The 17,906-nt window shown below is 52.4% G+C and overlaps 1 protein-coding gene and 1 long non-coding RNA gene across 2 annotated transcripts; both read right to left on the bottom strand.

Annotated features, from left to right (window-relative positions):
- Positions 1–7,127: 7,127 nt before the first annotated feature.
- On the bottom strand, positions 7,128–8,900 carry LOC136052723 (uncharacterized). The gene is made up of 2 exons (XR_010622561.1): positions 8,799–8,900; positions 7,128–7,480 (listed from the first exon to the last, which is right to left on the bottom strand). It is a non-coding gene; the product is annotated as an uncharacterized LOC136052723 (long non-coding RNA).
- A 798-nt stretch (positions 8,901–9,698) lies between these two features.
- On the bottom strand, positions 9,699–16,776 carry TXN2 (thioredoxin 2). Its single transcript, XM_065743040.1, has 4 exons — positions 16,710–16,776; positions 16,406–16,596; positions 14,519–14,642; positions 9,699–10,393 (listed from the first exon to the last, which is right to left on the bottom strand). The coding sequence occupies exons 2-4, from the start codon at positions 16,594–16,596 to the stop codon at positions 10,277–10,279; spliced, it is 432 nt and encodes a 143-aa protein (XP_065599112.1). The 5' UTR covers positions 16,710–16,776; the 3' UTR covers positions 9,699–10,276.
- Between the last annotated feature and the right edge of the window lie 1,130 nt (positions 16,777–17,906).

Raw genomic sequence — 17,906 nt, 5'->3', positions numbered from 1 at the left:
ATGCAGCCACCTCTTCTCCCATTTGTGAGAGCATTGCTTCCTGGGATTATTCTGCTACAAAGAAAGCAACTCAAGGGGCACCCTGCATGTTTGTATAACGAATTCCTGTCAAAAATCAGTACGTCACTGAGGAGCAGCGGGCTGCTGCACTGCCCAACCTCTGGCTAGCACCCGCCCTGCAGTATTTCTCAGCTATCAAGAAATATTTTCAGCTATCAGGAAAGCATTAGAAGAGCCAAACCCGCAGAACAGAGATGTTTACAGGGACTCTTTGTGAAATCCCTCTGTGTGAGCAGCTGCTTGCATTAGGGTGGGAGGGAAGCAGTCCTGCATGCCCTGCTGACTTCTGGGCAGGGATAGAGAAGGGAGTTGGTGGGAGAGTATGCAGACTTTGAGTCAGAAGTCCAAGCATGATACAGATACATAACCAAGAATGAACATGGAATCTCAGTGATTCTATGGTTCTGTGGTCTGTGCTGCTCTGCCATTGCCCCAACAACAGCTGCACTCTACTTTTAAGCACTCACCTGTACACACATCTGTGGGTAATTGCAAGACAGTATGGAGGCCTACTGACTCTTTACAGAGGGCCTATTAATTCTTCAACTCTTTACTCTTTCCACCCTTAGATGTGTGATAGCAAAACACAAAAAGATGGAAAAGATGCTCATCCGATGATTCAGCTTTTCTGCGAAGCTTCTTCTTACAGCCATCAGAGCCCTGAAAATAATCACCCCAACCCCTTTTCCATTCCCATCAGTGATGGGAATCAGAATGATAAGGGTTTTGTTCTTGCTTGGAAACCACGAGAAGGAGTATCACATTACATGGAGAGAAAAATGCACGCAGGAAGAGGAGGTATGTGTATTATTATTTTTTTAACTTAAGGAATGCTAAGTCAGGTTTGGCTTTGCTAGGGGACATACCAGCTGTCTCCCAGCTCTTTTTGTTATGATCTCTCTTGTACCTTAATTGGAAAAGCAGGGTGTGGAGCCTTCAACAAAGGTTCCCCTTTGTGGTGTGTTAATTAGGCACAGGAGTCAACTGAACCCCTCGGTTATAAACAATTACCTTTCCCCGGGCTCACTTTCATTTCCATGCTACCACGTTTTTACTAATTTTCTCTTCGTTTTGCAGAGTGGACAAAACTAATTTCTAAAATTAGTCTTCTAATTAAGAAGGAGGAGAAAAAAATCCGAGCAGGAAAATATGTAAAGCAGGAGGGGAAAAAATATAATTAGACGCACGTAACAATGCCTAATTTGTGCTTCTTAGGATGCAAGAGCCCAAGGTCTCTTCAGATCACTGTAATGTCTTCTTTAAAACTGGAAACCTGGATCGTGCTCCCCTGGAGGTTACTCTAGGTGGAAATGCCTGGGGCAGGGAAGAACCTGGTCTGGACTCCTGTGTCCTGAAGCAGGTGCTACTTCAGCAGTGGTTCCATTTGCAAAGCTGGGTTTGCTTAAAACTTGCTTGGCTCTCAGGACACCTCTTGGTGTGCCCTGGCTGGCTGATCCAGCACACACAGCATCTGGGAAGGGAGAGGCCTCTGCCCCTTCACCTGCGAGCCAAGCCTGGCTTCACCCTGATAACCATAACCTCACCTCTTGGCAGCACACTGTCCCGCAGTCACCGTGGCACCAGCGCCCTTCCTCTTCCTCCTGCAAGGCAAAGAGGAAACTGAGGGGCTGGGGTCTTTCTGCCTCAGAGCTGAAAGAGTCAATCCCAGGGATGGGAGACCGGAGTGAGGACAACTGAAGTCTGAACACTAAATGTTTTATGGCCTACAATGGCACAAAACTTCATGCTGCTGCTGTCTGATCTCTGTTTGCTGTTGGGCACCTGGAGCTAGGTGGAGTGTGGCACTTTACCCCAGCGATGATTCAGTGTCCTTGTGAACAGCGTCACGCTTCCTTTGCCACCCATCCTCCAGCCCTGTGCACCTACTTACACTGGCACAGGTGAGGTGCTCCAATCATCCTCCCTTGGAGGCTCTTTGTGCCCAAGGAGCTGCCTGGAGGGCAGTAGTGAAGTGGGATGGGGAAAGTGTAACTCAGACCCATGGAACTGCAGATGCACAGTGGGCAGTGTGGGGAGGACCCCATAGATGTATGTCTCCTGACCTGGACAGGGCTGTCTGCAGAAAACCCATCATTCCCAATGGCAGCCTCTGGGAGTGTCATTCTTTTTGGAAATGACAGTGGTTCTTTTGGGAAATGACCCTGCCTCTTCTCTCTGGAGGAGACATCTCCTGAAGGCACTCCCCACTCTATTGCATCACATCACTCTACAGTCCTCCTTTCTTACTGTGCTGCAGTAGTGCAGACTGCTTCTCAAGCCACAATCAGCCCTTGCTCCTTTCCCTAGAGAGCTTTCATGCCTGAATGAACCACATGAGCTCTGTGAGGTGGCAGTAAGAAGTGAAGAAAGGCCCCGATGCCCACAGCGTGACCCAGGTGGGATGTGGGACAGGATCCTGCTCTGACCAGGCAGGTCAAGGAAGCAAGGATCCCACGGCAGCATGCAGCCACTTCACATACGATGGAAAATGTTTCAACTGCTGGAGCTGGGGCCCACAGGAAACTTTTGGGAAGTGTGTGCTGGGTCTAAGACAGGAACCAAGAGAGTCAGTGTTTAAAACATTCATCGACAATGAATTGCTTCATTACTTTGAGAAAAGTTGAGAAAGGGGAAAGGAGTGAAACTCAGCCACATCAGGAAATGGGCAAGTTGTTGTCCGATGGATACACCAGGTCACTGACTGCTGGTGTAGGGCTTCACTGCTGTCCAAGCCCTCCGTGTCTTCCTCATCATGGCGAGCTTCTCCTTCCAGGAGACAGCAGGGTCTCCTCCGCGTTGGGTATTCCCTGCTGGAATGCACTGCAATCCCAGAAGGGCACTTTCTCAGAACGGAGGCTTTGTCAGCACAGTGCTCTCTCTGTGGTGATGTCCCGGGCTCCCGCAGCGCGGGGCAGGTAACCCTCACACAGCTTTTTTTTTTTAATTATTTTAATATCTATTTCCTCGGCAACAACCACAGCCATATAAGGGCAGGAGCTCAGCGCTGGAGGCTGCGCGGAGGTGGGGCCTCCCGGGGCTGGAGGCCGTCCGGCCCTGACCTCCTTCCTGGGAAAAACCCTGGGAACCCTCCCGCGGCCCAGCTGCTGGAACGGCAAAAGCTGTGCTCCCCTCCCTTCTGCCCCGCTCCTCCCAGCAGAGCTGCGGTGGATCCGCTGCTTTCCGCATTACGGCACGCTGCGGGGATCTGGGAGCGATGGGTTGCGCAGTCCCCTGCATCCGACGTGGGAAACCTATTCCCATCTGGTTGAGACAGCGCTGAGAGTGGGAAGAAAAAAAACAGAAGGGAAAGCAGGCTTCCCCCCATTTCCCCAACCCCACACCCCGTGAAGCTCGTCAGGTGCTGGCGAGTGTGTGAAAAGCTGCAGCTGGCCAACGCAGCGTGCAGAGGGCTGCCTCCCTGCCAGCTTCGGGAGCCCTCAGCACCACCAGCTGAAAGCACGCGTTGATGTTGGGTTCGTACAGCCCAGCCCAACCCGACCAGCTCTATACACTGGTTGCGAACAAGACTAAACATAAACACACTGAGCATGTCACTGTCAAAAGATAAGGTCGCTATGTGCACAGCATTCCTGACACGAGTTCATTAGACTGAGGACACGGCATGTCGAGGCAGCAGTTCACGTACACAGGGCGGCTGCGCTGGGGCAGGGACACGGCGTGGCTTGCAGCTCTGGTGCTGAGCTTGGGGCCAACCTGCAGGACATCACCTTGATTTCTTTCAGTGGGCGAAGAAAACAGAGGTGTCGTGGCACCTACCTCCTACAAAACGATGCTGTTTTGGAAAACAGCAGGGGATGAGCCACCTCTCTCCTGAGTGTGCCACTGCAGTCACCCTTCGGCTGCATGGGGGCTGCATCAGGCTCAAGAGAGGCTGAGCAGCCTTTCCTTTGGGATGAGTGACTCGGGTTAGGTCAAGGGAACATCCTGTTCCTTCTCAGCCTCAGAAGGTCAGGGCTGTGGTTTGAAAACTGTGCAAAGATGGCCCAAGCCTGGGCAGCCCCCAGAGGAAGAAGTCCTCTTCCCTCTTCCTCTCCTCCCTCCCCCGACCTTTGCAATCCCACTGCCAGCCCCGGATCTCACAGCTCCATACAGCTGGAAGGTGGCCCGATAAGAGAGGAAGAGCTGTCTCCCCAGCTCCACTGCTTCCTTGGTCCAGCCAAGTGCCTGGGTGCTAGAGAGGTGCTGGACACACACGGTCATGGGAAGGACTTTTCAGTGACAAAGCACACAAGGACTGAGGGAATCACAGACCTGGGAGGCCACCAGGAAGTTTCCTTTCCAGTGATACCATGAATTAATTCAGTTTTAGCACGCGTACCCTGAGATGTCTGGGCACACCATCTTTCTCCTCCAGTGGCTCTGTCTCAGTAGTTGTAGGTCCTCCCCCCCATTGTTACTGGAGATGTTTACCAGGTGGATCTGGTCAGGTAGCTTCTCCATTACTCACCTCTCAGCTATTGCTGCGCTCCAGTGGCTCGAGCCGAGGGAGGCGGGGTGTACTGGGCAGCAGCCTGGGCTGGAAGACAACAGAGATCATGTTCTGCTTCGGTGATGCTGCCTGGGGGCAATGCATCACTGCTCCTGTGAGGTTGTACCTGTGAGGCACAGACTTCAGAGTGGAGTGAAAATACCCATTACTTTGTGGGCCAGCCTGAAAGGAGGTAAGTGAGAAGGGAGTCCTCAAAGCTTTTGCCCACTTGCTGGCTTGGGGACAACGGTAGGGAAAACGACACAGAGCTACAAATCTGCGGTGCCTTCTGTGGTGTCAGGAGCACGTTGTGATGAGCAATCCCTCAGCAGCCCTCATGAGAGATGAGAAATAGGACAGGCTGAGATGAGCTCTGGGCTGTGGACCGGGAAAAGGCACCACAGGAGGCAGGACAGGGCACCCTGACCGCTTCCAGGGGTCCCTGCACCACCCACAGCGAGGGCATGGGGCATCTGAGTGCCAGCCATGCTTTTCAGATGCTGTGGATGGGCAGGGCAGAATTGCAATAAAACAGGTTTTTACTGTAAGCACGGGATGGGGATCAACAACTGTTGGTGTCACCTGGCTTGTTTTAGTCTGAGACAACCTGTGGGTTAGGTGCCATGAGCAAAAGGAGGTTGGGATTAGGTTTGAAAAGCAGAGCTCATTCCAGGAATCAGAACCTTCTCCTGCACGCTTTAGTCAACTCCAAAGCAAAGTGGGGAGGTGAAATTTAGGCTCAGTTCAGCCTCCTCCAGCAGTTCCACCTCTGGACCTACAGGGCCCAGCAATGATGGGATGGAGACTCATGTCTGGTAGGGGATTGATCCTGAGCAACCAGTGCTGCTGGATATGGGTTAGAAGCACTGAATCATAGAATGGCTTAGGTCAGAAGGGACGTTAAAAATCTCTGAGCCCCACCCCTGCCACGGGCAGGGCTGCCACCCAGCAGCTCAGCTGCCCAGGGCCGCATCCAACCCGGCCTTGAGTGCCTCCAGGGATGCAGCACCCACTGCTGCTCTGGGCAGCTGTGCCAGCGCCTCACTGCCCTCATCATGAAGACTTCCTTATAGCTAACCTTAACCTACCCACTTTTAGTTTAAAGCCATTACGCCTTGTCCTATCACTACGCTCTAAGATACAGAGCCCCTCCCCACCATCCTGGAGGTCCCATTAGATACTGGAAGGCTGCTATAACAGTCTTCCCGGAGTGCTCTCTTAGAGGATCCAGCACAAATATGCAGTCACCCTAAGCTGTGGAACTTTGCTCTCTGCCCATCCCTTCCAGCTCTGCCACCTGGCATATCTCACCAGGCTTATCTGGGTGCATGCCCTCTTCCCTCCCCAGCGGTACCCCACAGGCCAGACTTTCCTGCTTCACCCCAAAGGCTTATTTTTGTTATTTTAAAACAAACAGAGTTGCGTCTGTTTTGATTTCCAGCGGGAGGTTAGAGGGAGGTCAGAGCAGACATCTGGTTTGGAGATAACATTCCCATCTAATTAGTGAGCCCTGAATAACGAGGGCCTTCCTGTCGCCCCCCAGCCTTAACCAGGAAAAGGCAATGCAGCCGGGCCTGGGCAGAGCAGGAACAGCTGGCCAGAAGGAGCGGCCCCATGGATGATGTCTCATTTCCACAGGCACCCTCCATCTCCACACAGGCACCAACGGCAGGACCCCAAGCGTGCTTCTTCCAAGTGTCACCACAAATCGGGAACAGAACTCGAGCCGCAGATGGGGAAGAGGGGAAGGGGAAGCTCAGACAGGTTTGTGGGGCAGGGGGAAGTTGGGCATTCTTGCTGCTGAGTGTTGGAGTAGCCCAACCAAGGGCTCAGCCCCTTGAGAATGAGGCCAGTGAGGGAGGAAGAAGAACTTGAAGGTTTTGTCTCACAGCTTCCTGCCGAAAGCTGGCACGGCCCTGAGATTGTGGCCCCAGAACAATGGGGCCTCCTGTCACAGCAGCTGCTACAGCCATCACCTGGGGAGCTTCCTGCCACGGGCGGGGGCAGGATGAGGGGTAGCTCCCGTATGCTTTCCCGCAACCTGCCGCAGCTTGATCTACACTTGGCTTCATCCCCACCACCCCTCCCCAGCACCGGGCGGCCCCAGCTCAGAAGAGGATGTGGCTACCCTTCATCGCTTCTGGGTCACCCTGCAGGCAGCGATTCCTCTGCAGGCACCTCTGGTGCATTCTCTGTGCCCATTCCACTCGAGCTTCTGCACCCCGAAGCGCTCGGCAGGTGCTCTCCAGCCAAGCGGACGCACTGCCTGCAGCCACCCAAGGGCTGGCACGGCGCTGCCGCCGGCCGCCTTTCAGGCCATCGTGCCTTTCCAAAGCATTCACCCGCCAGTGTGAGGCCGCCTCACGGGTGAGTATTTTTAGAAAGCTGGAGCTAAGACCATGCAGTCACTCCTGAGCTATGCCAGGATGAAAAGAAAACAACCGCTGCTGCCTGAACAATGCAAGCATGGAACAAAAAGCCACTGCAAATGGGATTTTTCAGCATCACTCAAAAGTGGCCTAGCTTTGAAAGACGAGACTCGGAGTAAAAAAAATAAATAAAAAATAAAGGCTCCCAGTGAACAGAAAGGGCTTTGACAATTTACTTAAAAAGACAGATTAAAGCAAAACGGTGTTATATAAATAGTGGCAGGCGTGCTGCAGCCTGCACACAACGCAGCCCCACGTTTGCCCTGCAGCTGCTGTGCAGGGCTGCAGCATGGGACAGCCCCGTGCTCAGATGCAGCACCTCTGCCCCGAGGCACAGCCTTGTGCTGGGGCAGTGAGGGACTGGTGGGGGTGGACATGCACCTGGCTGGGCTGCAGTCAGGGTGGGGAGATGGGGCACTGTCCTGGGAGCTTCTACGGTCTGGAACTTGCATCTTCTGTACCAAACCTTATCTTCTTGCTCAGCATATTGCAGCTGTCCGAGCTGCAACTTGTTTGACTTACAGGAAGCCAAAACCTACAGCAAAGCCCCAGCATTTCATAGAATCACAAAAGCTGGAAAAGACAGACTCTAAGATCATCTAGCCCAATTGTCAGCCCATTTCCACCATGCCCACTGACCACATCCTAAGTGCCACATCCACATAGTTCTGGAGCACCTCCAGGGATGGTGACCCCACCACCTCCCTGTGCAGCCTGTGCCACTGCAGCACCGCTCCTTCTGAGAAGAAATCTTTCCTAATATCCAACCTGAACCTCCCTCTGCTACAAGTTGAGACTGTTACCTCTCATTCTATGCACTAGAACAGGCAGTTCCAATGTCCCATCCTCTACCAACACGTCAGGGGATCTCAGCACCACACAGCTCTCCACAGTGTGAGAGCTTAGCAGCAAACCCAAATGCTTTGGGCAAGGAGCAGCTGCCCCGAGGCTCAATGCAAGCCAGCAGTGAGGAGAGGAAGAGCCCCCCTTGCTGTAAATTGGGTATCATTGAGCAGACTGAGGACAGAAGCACTGCACGTGAACCTGGGGGGGATTTTGGTGCTGGGCTCAGGGAGCACTCAGGGAGTGGCAGGGCCAGCTCTGCTCCGACGGGCAGCGGATGGCTGCACACTCTTAAAATTTTTTAGCAGCTGGGAACATGAGAAGCGGAGTGCTGCTGTAATGCTCGGGTGGGAGGGAGTCAATGTTTAACAGATCAGGGGAATTTTGGATGCGTTTAACTCCAAAAGGGAAGGACATCCTTGCCCTTGGCAGCCATGCAGTTTCTCAAGGATCGCTCACAGGGCACTGTGTGGCTCTTCAGTATTTATCTCAAAGAAACAGTTGTGGCTTTCACACAACGGACCCTAGGGCATTGCTGAACAGGACACTGGCTCCACTTTTCCTTAGAAGGAAGCGATAAAATAGCCGATTTACACTGTCTCTTAAACACACAATGTAAAGTCACTGTGTTTTTTCCTGTTCTGTGGGATGGCGAAGCACAGAAGTTGGCTATTGTTGGGTACGTGACGCCGTTCCCCTACTCTTCCTGCACACGCAGGAAAAGTGAGGATGGTCTTTACCAGAAGCATTCACGGGGCAGGAGGAGCACCGACGCTGAGGTGCACCAAAAAGGCAGCACACATGACAACAGCAGCAGGACACGAGCAGCTTCGCTTCTGCGGTCTCCAGCATAAAAGCAAATGCCATTGCCTACTGCTCACAGCGTACCAAATTGCAGCCCGCTGACATCAGCGCAGGCAGCGCGATGCAGGCAGCGCGCCAGGGCGTGAGCTCAGCCCTGCCGGGAACGCACCCACCTGGGGGGCTGCGCCGCTCCCGGTGGACGCACGTGGGAACACCGCTGCGGTTGCGGAGGGGCACGTAAGGCTCGGATGGCTGCTCCTCCGCTCCTTAAAAGGCCGTAAATCGTTGGCGCGGAGGTGCTGAAATAACTCGCCTCGCCGCTTGGAACAACCTATGGCAGGGAGGCAAAATGGAGCAGAGCCAAGGCAGAGTGAGGAGCGATTGAGGGAAATGGGAGTGGGAAGGAAAACAAGAAAGCAGCCCTCACGCGGCTGGTAAGCGCATAGTGTGTACCTGTGCATCTTAGCTGTGCAAACTGATGCGGAGCATTACAGAGGCATCAGCCCCGGTCTCGCACTCTGGCAGTAAGAGGGAACCTGGAGCACCTTGAAGCCACCAGGGAGGGAGAGCTGGGAAGGGCTGAAGGCTGGCGGCGATACGGGCACACAACCGCCTCCCTCGGTCTAAAGGTCAGGCCAACGGCAGTCAGAAAACCACCTTTGTCAGGGCTCACCCCTGTGAGCAGATTTAATTAGCTACACAAGAGAGAGGGCGGCTCTCAGGCAGGAAAGGAGGTGAGGAAAGCATGGGGGGCAGCGAGCAGAGCGGAGATGTCCTATGTGCAGCAAGCCACTGCCTCAGCACAAAAGAAGTGTGTTCCTGCAGAGTCCGTGATCCATCTGCACCCAGTGAGGGGCACGGGAGCAGCACCAGGAGCCCTGTGACAGAGACCCACTTGTTTGTTTTTCACAACATTACCTTTTAGTACAGATCAAGTCGTAACCTGCACTCTCCCAACCCATCATTAGGAACCAGCCACCGTTCTGCTGATAGTACTTCTCGCTTCTCTGGACAGATAAGGGGTTTCCCTGGGGTTTCAGAGAATCGAGTTCTGTTCTCCAGCTAGACACATGTGATGATAAAGTTCTCTTTATTACAGACCTACAAAAGAAGATCCATAAAATACTTCTATCTTCTCTTATAAAATTACGATGGGAGCCTGCGGGTTTGCAGAGGATTTGTACCTGTCCCAGGGACACGAGAACAGAGGGATCAAGAGCTTCCACAGACAAGGCAAAGGCATTTTCATCAGCTTTAAACAAACCCACCTGGGGCAGATAAGCCTCCACACGTTGTGAGGAGCAGCTGCCCTCTGCACTGGGCTATCAGACACTAGGCAAAAGAAAAATATTCTTCCTCTTAGCTCAGCAGAAGTTCCACACGTCAGCTCTTTGCTGATGAACAAGGGCTCCTAATCCCAGCTGCATTCCCCATTTTAAGGATGAGCGGCCCTGCTCCTCAGCACCCTGTACAACTACTGCTGCTCAAGAGAAGGGGAACAAAGGGTTACAACATCGTCCATCTCCTAATAACCCCTAACAGAAGAAAACCCCAGGCTGTATAACGCAGCCTGTGTGCTCCTCAACTCTCCTAGGCAAGGAATGCACAACATGGACACATTCGGAGGCAGAGGTACAGACACCCTTTAACTTCAGGCTCCAATGAGTTTCTTGAGGAATGCTTCCAGCTGATCCTCGTCCTTTATCCCCACAAACTTATCCACCACGTCTCCATTCTTCATTGCCAGCACTGTTGGCACTGCCGACACCTGGGGGGCAAGAGAGACAGAGACCCACGTGAGCAGAGGCTGCAGGAAGCCCAGCTGCACCCAGCCTCAAACAGAGCTCTACAGCTGTGCCCATCCAGAGTCCACTGCCAGAGACAGGGAGACAAATGCAGCAAGCAAAGGACTAAAAGCTTTTTTCTTTGCTAAGGCTTTGCTTCTGAATGGCAGGGACTCTGAAGCTGAGGGCAATTCATTGTAAGCAGTGATGAGGGCTCTGCCTGCAGGTCAGGGAGCTGATCCCACACTGCTCAAAGCTGACACAATCCCTACAGAACAGACAACCAGGCTGAGTTCCTTCTCTCTCTGTGGCCTATCTCTGCATTGCTTTATACAGCAGTCTACGTTAAATCCAAACAGCTTTTCTAGTTTAAGTAACACCCACAATTTAAAAGACCACACCTAATATAAAAGCTAAAGGTAAAGCCTTTTCCTCTCCAGTACAAGTTCTCCTTCCCTTTTATTCTATCATAAACAGACAAACCCAGACTTTTACCAGGCTGCCTCTCTGACATGAAGACCTTTAGACATTTTATGGGCAGGGCAGCATCGGATGAGACCTGCCTTCCTTTCCAGATAGCACAGGAGCTGGAGGAGGGCTCCCCACCTGTAGGCAAGCAGGCAGACTTCTCCCATCCCCATTTTCTTCTGCCCCTGCTGATCAGATAAGACAGAAATCCCTGCAGCCAGAGCCCAGCAGGCAGCTGCACTGCACCAGGTGCTACTTTTCTTGTCCAGACAAAGTTTGATGGGAATTATCGACAGGAACAGCAGTGGAAATGATGACACTCCCTGGGGACTTGCTGAGCACGTGGAGACAGAATAGACCTCAAGGATGTGATCACGAGGGGCTGCTGGAGCTCAGAGATGTGGTCATAACGATGAGCAGCCAGCCTGCTCACTCCCATCCAGCTCCAGCACAAAGCCTCTCTCCCCCAGGCTGCCTCCTGTCCTCATCTCGCCCCTCTGCCAGCCTGAAGGGCCTTCTCCTGCGTGCCCCAGCTGTCCCAGCCCTGCTGCCAGCACGGATCCACCACGCTCGCAAATCCTTCCTGCAGGAAACCCTCCAGAGGTCTGGCTTCTCTCCCAGCACGAGGCTGAGATGAAAGGGACATTTTGTTCCTCCTTTCCCGCCCGGAGCCGCAGTCTGTCCTCTGGGCTTTGCGCAGTTCCATCTGAGTGGACGGGGCTGCTGCCACCTCACCAGCCCTGTTCTTCAGCTCCTCCTGGTGACGGGCTGGGGCAGGGCCGGGCTGCTCTGACGGCAAGCACCCAGGGATCTTAGGGACGAGAAGAGACACATGGATACTGCAGCTGACCGGTCTCTTCCTCTCTCAGAAGGGCAAAGCTTCATCGAGCCTCCTTCTGGGCTGCAAACTGAGCTCATAACAGGCATCCCGAGGTTAGAGGGCAAGGTGTCAGTGAGGTGGGTGAGAGCAACCCTGTGGAACCCCTGCAGCATCTCCGTGCTATGACAGCATCCTTCCTGCCACACTTGGTTTTGCTGCAGGGGTCCGTACTTGTTTTCACTGCTTGGGAAGCAAACAGCCTAAGAATTACTGAAAAGCAAACTAAGTTATTTTGCCCTTCTTTTTTTTGGGCTCAGTCTGCACTGAAACTAAATAAACCTTCTTCGTCCTTCAAAGCATTTCTGAAGAAAAAGTCAGGCTGCTTTTGATCAGCACTGACCAAACAGATAACTGTAAGCAGTCTTACAGGCTATTTGTGGCAACACTCACACTGAGGGAATTCTTTCCCATCTGAAACTGAGGACATCAAGAGCTGGGCAGGGGAAGGCCTTCACCCAGTCATAGGAACAAAGCGTAGCAGGAATGCACACTGCCAGCAACCAATGTCCCCGTGTCCATCAGTCCTCAGGGCAGCTCACATGCTTATATGCAGCAGCAGAAGCAAGGGCTGCTCTTTCCCAACAGGCACCAGGCCAAGGCAAAAAATGAGTGTAAGGAATTTCAAGAGAAAGCAAATTAAACAAAAATACTCCCTTCCTGCTCTCAAGAGGTCAAGAGCTGCTTGGACTAGCAGCAAAAGGCCACAGCTGGCAAGGAATGTTGCTAGACAAAAGGAGGAATCCTCAGTGTGTGTGCTATACTACCTGGATGGAGGAGAGTGCCTGGAGCTTCTCTGGTCCCAGGAAATGCTCCGTTTTAGATGGGACTGCTGGGAGCTAAGGGCAGTGAGCAGAAGACATGCAGGCAATCCCCACCTCTTCCTGGGGGCTCTCTGTTCTGCCCCTCACCAAGGAAGCCAGTGGAAAGGACACTGTGCAATCAGGCAGCAAGTTGGGGTGTATGTGTGTGGTCAGGGGTGAGAGTCAGCTGCACACAGAACGGGCAGGACCAGATGCGTGCATGACTGCAACAGCAGAGGATGCAGAGATAATCCCCAGGTCCTCTTGCAAAACAAAACTTTACTGTGTCTGTGTGTTAGGCTCCAGAAAGAAGCTAGCCCTTGCCTGCAACCTGAACCCTGCCCGCACCTACGCCATCAGAGCTTAAAGACAGGCAGATCCTGCAAATAAATAGCTGTATGCCTGCAGCTTCTCACACACATACAGTAGCTGTGCGTGCAGCGAGTAAACATACTTGTAGAACACAGGAACTTTCAGTCTCTTTTTCAAGACCTTTCTTCCCATATTTGTACTCTACTTGCCATTTTCCAGTCATCTGAGATTATCCTTGTGTAATGCTAGCTAATTCGGCCTACTGGAAGGCTTGGGACAATACCAGAGTTAAGCTAATAATCTCCATTCTCTTCTCCTTAGGATGGTTGCTACAGAACCTCCCCTGCATCTATTGGGATTACCTACTACTGCTGAAACAGCCTCTTCAAATTGTTCTCACCAGCATCCCTGAGCTGCAGAGCCATCAGGCTGCAATACAGTGAGCCAGCACTCATTCTCCTTGGATCTGGTGTAACTAAGAACATGTCACCACCAAAAAGAGCCTGGGAGGCTCACACGTTCAGCCCGTGGAAGCTACAAGTGACAATGATGGGCAGCAGCTGAGAGGACACTACCACAGCACCAGCAGGAAGTTATCTCTGGGAAGGAGTGGGAGGAAACAAACTGCTTTGGCTTCCTCCTCCTTCTGGCATGGCAGAATATGGGAACAGGACAGCGTATCTCCTCCATGCTTAAAGTGATGGCTTGCTCAAGAGTTGGTGTGCAGATTGCTGGGCACCTTGAGAAGCTTCCTGTGTTAGCCTCAGCCCCAGGGGTGGGAATTCGCCTAGGAGAGGGAACAGCTCCATCTGTGTGATATGCAAGTGAAAATGAAGCACTTCCTTACTTTCTTCCCTGTAAAACAGCAGCAGGATGCTCCAACTCAATACAATGAACTGTTGTTCACAAGAAGAAACAATGGTGGCCAGCACAGTCCTCAAAGGAATTTCTGCATTTCTTAAACTACCTAATCACTGAGAGGGGTGGGGGAATAATTAAAAATCAAATATGCCAAAGCTGTGACCTTCTCCAGTCACTCTGCTTGCTCCTGGGAGCAAAGTAGTGCAGGGATGTGGGGAACAGGCATATGAAATGCTAACGTAATCACTGAGGCCCATGCTTGTCAAGAACAGAATGCACATTGCTGTGCTCAGGTGTTCTCTGACCTGCATTCCCCATTTGTCCAAACAAAGTCATGGCATCTCCTTGTGATGCAGCTTAAGGACAAGACTCTGTCACCCAGCAAGAATGAGGAAAGGGAGAAAGGGCTGCCTGCATGAAGAATGTTGCCTGAGAGAGCAACAGCCTGGGGCCTGTTACTTCATACTCCCACCCCACACAAGAACAACTTGTGCACACAATAAGATGATGCACATGCTGCGTTTACATTTATAAACTTCTATTTGGCTTAGAGGACACACAGATTTCTATGTTTCTGCTGATTTAGAGCTGGAGATGCCAGATAAGAGCAGAAGAGCTGGAAGAAAGACACATAATGAAATCCACTCACTGGAGAGTGACCCAGCAGACCAGGAACCAGCACTGGGCTTCCCCTCCCCACCCAGACTCTGCTGCGCTGACATCCTCTCTGCAGAGGAATCTGCCCTGCGCCACCACCAACAGCAAGCCCATACTTTTCTGGTTCCTACCTCGTACTCAATTGCAAGGTCTGTGTGATCATCAATGTCCACTTTGGCCATCACCACCTTCCCCTCCTGCTTGGCCACCAACTTCTCTAACCGGGGGCCTAGGATCTTGCAGGGACCACACCACCTAAGGAGAAAGAGGAGAGCAGTCATGAGAAGAGGCAGGTGCAGGCTGGCTGGGACACCAGTACCTTTATCACTGTTTCACCTCTTCTGAGTCTTCATCCCGACCTCTGTGCCACAAAACAGTGGTGGCACTTCAACACTGAGTGTAAACATTAACCAGCTCCACCAGCCTTCGCTGTCCTCCATCTGCTTCTCACCACTTGTCCCTCCTCTCACACACTGAGCTGTTACCCACCTGATCACATCACCACCACGGTGCAAGCATCATCTTCAAGAGAATCAGCTCATGCTGATTATCAAACCATAGACTTCACCTCCATATGGCAACCTGATCTAGAGCCAGATCGGGAAGTTAGTGGTCCTGCCTGTGGCAACTTGATGACCCCTGGGGCCCCTTCAAACCCAAGGCATTCTGTGATAAGCACTGCATGCCCTCCATTAGCTGCAGAAATTACAGAGATGCAGCAGCTGTTAAAAGAAAGACCATGGCAACTGTAGCAGATTTTGCAAGGCCCTGTACAGGGAAAACACAGCCTCCTCTAGAGGCACTGGTTAGGAAGATGTGAACTTCCTCACTTGAACAAAAATGTGCATGAAAGATCTGAGTGCCCTTTTCATCTAAAATTCATGCTGAGTTAACATTTGTTAGCCTCTCTATGTGCCAGGTACCCAGGCTTTCAATTATTTGTCCTCTTCTCCATGGATGACCACTGTTAATGTAAATTTTGGTTTGTTCGTAGCAGTTTGAGGGATGTTTAAAGGTCTGTTTGACCAGAATCAGCCACAGCAGGCTCATGTGACAGCATTACAGGGCTATGGAAATACCTGAATAAACAAACGTAGCAGATAACACCTAGGAATATTTTTACTGATAAGAGTGACAATATTTTTACTGACCACAAATGCTGCTGCTGGTAACAGAAGGCTGTTACTAGTTTTTAGTATTTGTTGTTGAGAGCTCTGGTTCAAGAGCACAGAATCACAATATGGTAGGGGTTGGAAGGAAGTTTTGGTAATTTCCCAATCCAACCCCTTGCCACAGCAGGTTCCCTAGAGTAAGCTGCACAGGAAAGTGTCCAATCAGATGTTTACTATCTCCAGCCTGTTACCCCTTGTTCTGTTTCTGTGCACCACTGGAAAGAGCTTGACTCCATTCACTGACTGTTGCACTTCACGTATTTATAAACAACGATGAGATTCCTCCTCAGCTTTCTTTTCTTCAGGCTGAACAGTCCCAGGGCTCTCAGCCTTTCCTCACACATGAGATGCTCTAGGCCTCTCACCATCTTCGTGGTTCTATGCTGGGCTCTCTCCACACGTTCTCTGTCTTTTTTGAACAGAGGAAACCAGAACCGGACACAGTAATCAGTAATCCAGTTGTGGCCCCACCAGGGGGCAGGAGACAGAAGGACAACCTCACTTAAACTACCAGCCACACTTTTTGTAATGCACCCCAGGATACCGTTGGCTTTTTTTGGCCACAAGGGCACTATGCACAGAGAAAAACTGAAAGCCACTACGCGACGCTATCAGGAAGCAAAGCACAACGTGCTCCCAGGGACAGCAATATCAATTAGTGCCTTTAAGGGGGATTTCACCCCAGCAGCTAACAAACGACACTCAGAACTTCCCAAGCCCGGAGGCACCTGTTGCAGGCTGACACAACACACGGACCGAGCGACTCTGGCACAGCCACCCTGCCCCGGGGAGCTCTGTTCTCCACTGCCTCTGCAAAGCTCAGGCCTCACTGTGCGCGGCACTTACTGCGCGTGGAAGTCCACCACCACGGGCTTAGTGCTGTTCACCACCCGCTCCTGGAAGTCGCCGCCGTCCTGCACGTTGAAGGTACTGCCGCGGATCGCCGAGCCGCCGAACGTCCGGCCGGGCAAACCCTGCGGGGCCGGCGGCCTGCGTCCCAGGGCCAGCAGCCTCCGCACCGCCAGCCTCTGGGCCATCTGCGAAGAGAACGGAGGGGCCGTGAGGATCGCGGAGACCCCCTAGAGCGCCAAGCTCCTCCCGCCAAGCCGCGACCGCACAGCCCGCAGCGGTTGGAGCCCCCGACCCGCACCTTCCCGGCCGGAGGTGACCCCTGCCCAAACACGCTTCCGCCCAGCGGTCCCACCCCCCAGCGCACTGATTGGTCTCCCACGCCAGAGCGGCGGGCTCTTATTGGCTGCCGCTGCTGTCCGCTGGGGGCAGGGAGGATGTGGCACGGTGGGGGCGGGCCCTGAGCGACGATTGGAGGCAGATAACGCCAATCAGCGCTCAGGCCCCACCCCCGCCGCGGTGCGCGCTTATCGCACGTGGCTCGGCGAATGACGGCGCGCCTCCAGCTTAACATTGTGATATTTATATATTTGAACTTCGTAGGAAGAATATACCCATACAAAACGCGTTTGTTAGACAAGGGAGCACAGTAGACAGTATCTCACTTGTTCTGTTCCCCAGACTTTGCAAGCACAAAGGAGGGGCGCAGGAGCTGTGCTCTCACTGAAGCAGCTGGGCTCAGAGGGCAGGGGGAGCTTTAGGTGCAGCCCCGCCAGGATCCGGGAAGCACAAGTGCAAAGGGGTTTTCTCTCAGACACTACAGGACTGGAGGTAACAGTCTATTCTCTCTCTCTCCCACCTCTACTTCCCAAAAATCACACAGACATCGCAAGGTTGAGCTCAGAACTTCTCCTTTGCAACTGCAAGGCCTTGGAAGGAACCCTCGGGAAGGGGACAGACAAATGCATGTGGCAGACAGAGGGAGCATAAAGTGCAGACAACCAAGCAGTCAGTGCTTGTGAGACTTCAAAGTGACCGGAGGGGATAAGAAGAGACAGAAGAGAATGAGCGTTTTAACAACATCAAAGTCCACCCCAAACTTTGTTGATAGGACATAGTGCAAATAGGAACAATATTGGTCATGCTTTATAAAACACAGGGGTAATGTTTCAGGCTTTTTGGTGCAGGAGAAGAAAAATGTTAGGACGGGAGGGGGGTCAAGCTCAGTGTAACTCTCTGTCCCAGGTGTCCTACGCCAGCTATTCATCCCTGCAGAGGGAACGTTCTGAAATGCTCCGCAGGAAGAGACAAATTATCCTACTCATACTTTAACTACAACCCACCACCTCCCTTCCACTCAAGCTCCATCACTCGAATGCAGGAGAACTGCCACGATGTTTGCCTAGAGTACCACGTCTGGATTCAGCACGCAAACAAATCTTCAAGTACACAGAGTACATCCGGTGACCAGACAGCCGCACCGGGCTGAAACGGGACA

This window comes from Cyrtonyx montezumae, unplaced genomic scaffold (genome assembly GCF_038088225.1).
Source record: "Cyrtonyx montezumae isolate F1298 unplaced genomic scaffold, pur_monq_1.0 scaffold_3, whole genome shotgun sequence".
Lineage (NCBI taxonomy): Eukaryota > Metazoa > Chordata > Aves > Galliformes > Odontophoridae > Cyrtonyx > Cyrtonyx montezumae.
The sequence above is the reverse complement of the archived record's forward strand: the minus strand, read 5'-3'. Positions and strand labels throughout refer to the sequence as shown.